Source organism: Nematolebias whitei, chromosome 13, assembly GCF_014905685.2.
Source record: "Nematolebias whitei isolate Nwh7 chromosome 13, NemWhi1, whole genome shotgun sequence".
Taxonomy (NCBI): Eukaryota; Metazoa; Chordata; class Actinopteri; order Cyprinodontiformes; family Rivulidae; genus Nematolebias; species Nematolebias whitei.
This window is the reverse complement of record NC_056510.1, coordinates 44,381,381-44,386,996: the sequence shown is the minus strand read 5'-3', so window position 1 is coordinate 44,386,996 and position 5,616 is coordinate 44,381,381. Positions and strand designations below refer to the sequence as shown.

The window sequence follows — 5,616 nt, the reverse complement described above, 5'->3', positions numbered from 1 at the left end:
TTGTAACCTGGATTAAAAGTGTGGATTATTGTAACCTGGATTAAAAGAGTGGATTATTGTAGTGAAGCCTTCGTCTTCAACCATCGACAGAGGCCTCATGTCAGTGACGATCATGTTCAGGATGTTTCAGTGAAGACAGCTGCTGCTGTGGTGTCCATGATGTCTGTCCATCATGAAGGATGTCGTTTGTTGTTGTTTTCTGGAATGAGACAGTAAATATGTTTTATAACATAATTTACAGCAACTCAAGAAACGCCTTGTTTCACTTACAGCGTTAGGTTCAGGCAAAAGTAGCTAAAAGAGCAATTACACACACACACACACACACACACACACACACACACACACACACACACACACACACACACACACACACACACACACACGCGCGCACACACACACACACACACACAAATACTTAATTACACACATTTGAGTAGATGTAATAAATTACTTTAATTCCTGATTAAATGCAATTCATCCTGCCATACCTGCAGTGTCTTCAGCCTTTGCCAACAAATTAAAAGTTGAAGCTTAATCATTAAATTATCATCTTTGTGTTAAATTTATTTATAAATCACATTTAAACACTGCTTGTACCAATTAAATTAAATAAAAAGTAACACACGTTCTCTATCACCGTCATTAATCAGATAAACAAACAAACAAACAAACAGCTTCATCTACCACAGACTGACGTTACATTTTCTCTCTTGAAACAGAACAAAGTGTTAAATTGTAGAGACTCACCTGCAACACGAGTTGTATCTGCTGCAGCTCCTTCCTCCTCCTCGTGACTCCGACATGTTTATGTTTCATCTCTGTGGTTATTCCGTGTCGTGTCGGTGATTTTCAAAGCTGCATGTTTCTCATTTTTTATCTTTGTGAAGTTCTCCCACACTTTGGAGGACTTGGGTCGAACAGTTTTCTCTGCGTCGATCATTTGTAAAATTTACTTAATTTCCTTTCAAAACACGCCTCTGCTCTGTTCAACTCGCGCTGCAGTTTTTTTTTTTCTTCAAACTTTATTCAGTCAGTCAGCATTGACAATGAACTGCTCGTGAACAAAACGAAACTGCTCCGCAGCGCCGTGAAAGATGCATAATCGCGCGACACAACAAATCGATAAAGAAATTCGTTGCCAACGCTTTTAATCATCGATTTTTATCGATTTTATCGATTCGTTGTTGCAGCCCTAGATGATATGATAATTAATAATTTGATATATAATAATTTCATAACGTAATACGTCAGGGTGCCCTGCCCCTTTAACAGAACCGAGCGCACCGAACGACCAAACCGAACTGCAGAGTCATGTGATCAGACAGTCATGTGATCAGAGCCAGTCATGTGATCAGAGCCAGAGTCATGTGATCAGACAGTCATGTGATCAGAGACAGAGTCAAGTGATCAGAGACAGAGTCATGTGATCAGAGACAGAGTCATGTGATCAGAGACAGAGTCATGTGATCAGAGACAGAGTCATGTGATCAGAGACAGAGTCATGTGATCAGAGACAGAGTCGTGTGATCAGAGACAGAGTCATGTGATCAGAGACAGAGTCATGTGATCAGAGACAGAGTCATGTGATCAGAGACAGAGTCATGTGATCAGAGACAGAGTCGTGTGATCAGAGACAGAGTCATGTGATCAGAGACAGAGTCATGTGATCAGCGATAGAGTATCATAGAAATGAATCGTTCCTGCAGGAACAGAAGAAGATGAAACTCCACCAGCTTCAGGGTCAGGTGATCACCTTGTTACAACTTCTGGAAGTTACAGCTCATTTAAAGAAACATATATTTTGTTGTTGTTACATTTATGATCAACAGATCTTAAGATTCATTTTATTTTGTTATTTTGGGAAACTTCACCTGCACTTTAGTTTTAGTGGAGGATTTATTGATTTATATTTTGTGCAGACGTTTTCATCTAAATAACAGAAGGATCATTTTTATTTTTTATTTTTATACTTGGAGTCTGAATACTTTACTAAATAATGTAATTTCAGTAAAATTAACCCTTGTTTTTTATTTTATTTTCATATAATACTGCAAAGCAACATGTTAAGTTAATTTTGTCAAATAAATAACTATGATTTCTGTTTTTTGTTTTGTTATGTCACAAAATTTATCGTTATCACCAGAATGCTCTGAAATATCACAATATTATATTTGAGCCATATCGCCCACCCCAAGTCTGAACGAGCCACATGAACAACGTGGTACATCCAGGATGAAATCAAGAGTCCAGTTCATTAATGCAGTTTACAGTTAACTTGTTTTAATAGTGTGTTCAGTTTAATGATCAGTGTTTGTGTGACATACAGTTTGTGGTGTTGAATAAATAAATAAAAATTAAACCTGGTGTCTTCATTTTCAACTTTAGTGTTCACGCTACATGTTTAGCATCATTTTAAATTTGAATTACATAATGTCCAGATAGTTTCATTATATCGCACACTAACATAAATACTGTTTATTATTATTAAACTTATTATTTAGCACATTTAGATGTTATAGAGCAGCGCGACGTGTGCACATGCCTCGTTCTATAAACAGCGACATCAGAACTGGATCAGACTGTGTCTCTTCCAACACAGATGTCGGTCACAGCACCTGGGATCTGACGTAGATTAACTACGAGATTAAAATATATTCCATCAGTGGAGGTTCAGAAAGCAGTGTATCCGCCGCCATGTTGATAGAAATATAGCGTCTGTCCGCACGTGCGTGTGCGCATGTGGTTTAACATAAAGTCTCAGCGGGAGATGTTTACATTATCAGCGGGGGGTCAGAGAAAAACTTCCACTCTGGAAGGTGGGTTCAGAAACATCTGGATTCAAAGAGGGGGGCACTGGTGTCGTGTAAATGATCAGCAGAACCTCAGAGAGAAAGCTGCCGATGCTCTCAGAATACACGTCGTGTAAACGGCCCCTAAGAGCCATTTTTGTGTTTGTCATGTTAGCTGTGACGGCCATGCTAATCTGGATCGACTCTAAAACTTAATCAGGTGTAGATGTGAGTTTTATTAAATTCATCCATTACTTCATGAGCAACTCTACAAACAAACAAAACGGATACTCGGGTAAAAACTTGATCACTCGGCTTTTGTCCGAGGGCGATAATAAACAGCAGTTAAACTCACCAGGAAAACAGGCAGCTGGAATTTGTCGTTGAGCACGACAGCGTGCACACTACAGGGTCCGCAGAGCCTGGCTGTGATCTCATTCAGGAAGTTGGCGTGAAAGATGAAGAGCAGAATACCTGAACCTGCATGAAAGGACAGAGGCATTGTGGGAAACAAGAACAACAAGGAGGGGATCCCTCATCAAAGGTGCAACACACATGTCTGTAGTTCACTCTTGTAGTTTCTTTAAAGATACTGCTGATGTGAAAACATTTAAAAAGTTATGATGTGATGAGATTAAACCAGATTTATACTCAGTGAAAACATCTGCTCTCTGTGAGCAGCTGTGACACCAGTATGACATCATTCAGTTCCAGGAGGTCTCACAGCCTGTTCCTGACACAAGGTCTGGCCAGAACTTTTGTTCCTGGGGGGTTGCCTCAGTTATTGTGTGACTCGGCAGAAAAGCAAAGTGGGGGTGTCACTGCTGCTTCCTTATATAGAGAACTTCACTGATGGTCTTTTCTCTGAATGTTCCTGTTCCCTGAGACTACTTTGTTGTGAATAATAAATAAATGAACAGAGTTTAATTCTATAAGCTGCTCAGGAACTGGAGTGGTCGTGGTTATACAGGTCCTTCTCAAAAAATTAGCATATTGTGATAAAGGTCATTATTTTCCATAATGTAATGATAAAAATGAAACTTTCATATATTTCAGATTCATTGCACACCAACTGAAATATTTCAGGTCTTTAATTGTTTTAATACTGATGATTATGGCATACAGCTCATGAAAACCCAAAATTCCTGTCCCAAAAAATTAGCATATCATGAAAAGGTTCTCTAAACAAGCTATTAACCTAACCATCTGAATCAACGACGTAACTCTAAACACCTGCAAAAGATTCCTGAGGCTTTTAAAAACTCCCAGCCTTGTTCATTACTCAAAACCACAATCATGGGTAAGACTGCCGACCTGACTGCTGTCCAGAAGGCCATCATTGACACCCTCAAGCAAGAGGGTAAGACACAGAAAGAAATTGCTGAACCAATAGGCTGTTCCCAGAGTGCTGTATCAAGGCACCTCAGTGGGAAGTCTGTGGGAAGGGAAAAGTGTGGCAGAAAACGCTGCACAACGAGAAGAGGTGACCGGACCCTGAGGAGGATTGTGGAGAAGGGCTGATTCCAGACCTTGGGGGACCTGCGGAAGCAGTGGACTGAGTCTGGAGTAGAAACATCCAGAGCCACCGTGCACAGGCGTGTGCAGGAAATGGGCTACAGGTGCCGCATTCCCCAGGTCAAGACACCTTTGAACCAGAAACAGCGGCAGAAGCGCCTGACCTGGGCTACAGAGAAGCAGCACTGGACTGTTGCTCAGTGGTCCAAAGTACTTTTTTCGGATGAAAGCAAATTTTGCATGTCATTCGGAAATCAAGGTGCCAGAGTCTGGAGGAAGACTGGGGAGAAGGAAATGCCAAAATGCCAGAAGTCCAGTGTGAAGCACCCACAGTCAGTGATGGTCTGGGGTGCCATGTCAGCTGCTGGTGTTGGTCCACTGTGTTTTATCAAGGGCAGGGTCAATGCAGCTAGCTATCAGGAGATTTTGGAGCACTTCATGCTTCCATCTGCTGAAAAGCTTTATGGAGATGAAGATTTCATTTTTCAGCACGACCTGGCACCTGCTCACAGTGCCAAAACCACTGGTAAATGGTTTACTGACCATGGTATTACTTTGCTCAATTGGCCTGCCAACTCTCCTGACCTGAACCCCATAGAGAACCTGTGGGATATTGTGAAGAGAAAGTTGAGAGACGCAAGACCCAACACTCTGGATGAGCTTAAGGCCGCTATCGAAGCATCCTGGGCCTCCATAACACCTCAGCAGTGCCACAGGCTGATTGCCTCCATGCCACGCCGCATTGAAGCAGTCATTCATGCAAAAGGATTCCCGACCAAGTATTGAGTGCATAACTGAACATGATTATTTGAAGGTTGGTGTTTTTTGTATTAAAAACACTTGTCTTTCATTGGTGGGATGAAATATGCTAATTTTTTGGGACAGGCATTTTGGGTTTTCATGAGCTGTATGTCATAATCATCAATATTAAAACAATTAAAGACCTGAAATATTTCAGTTGGTGTGCAATGAATCTGAAATATTTGAAAGTTTCATTTTTATCATTACATTATGGAAAATAATGACCTTTATCACAATATGCTCATTTTTTGAGAAGGACCTGTATGCTTGGAATACTAGCTGCTGGGAGCTAACAGTAGCTGCTGGGAGCTAATACTAGCTGCTGGGAGCTAACAGTAGCTGCTGGAAGCTAATACTAGCTGCTGTGAGCTAATACTAGCTGCTGTGAGCTAATATTAGCTGCTGGGAGCTAATACTAGCTGCTTGGAGCTAATATTAGCTGCTGGGAGCTAATACTAGCTGCTGGGAGCTAATACTAGCTGCTGGGAGCTAATACTAGCTGCTGGGA

General features: G+C 41.1%; 1 protein-coding gene across 1 annotated transcript in view; it reads right to left on the bottom strand.

Annotated features, from left to right (window-relative positions):
- The window catches only part of mphosph8 (M-phase phosphoprotein 8), a 133,239-nt gene that overhangs the window by 6,329 nt on the left and 121,294 nt on the right, over nucleotides 1-5,616 (bottom strand). The window contains exon 12 of the mRNA XM_037687109.1: nucleotides 3,148-3,272. Coding sequence (XP_037543037.1) covers nucleotides 3,148-3,272 — 125 coding nt within the window. The remainder of the gene's footprint in view (nucleotides 1-3,147; nucleotides 3,273-5,616) is intronic.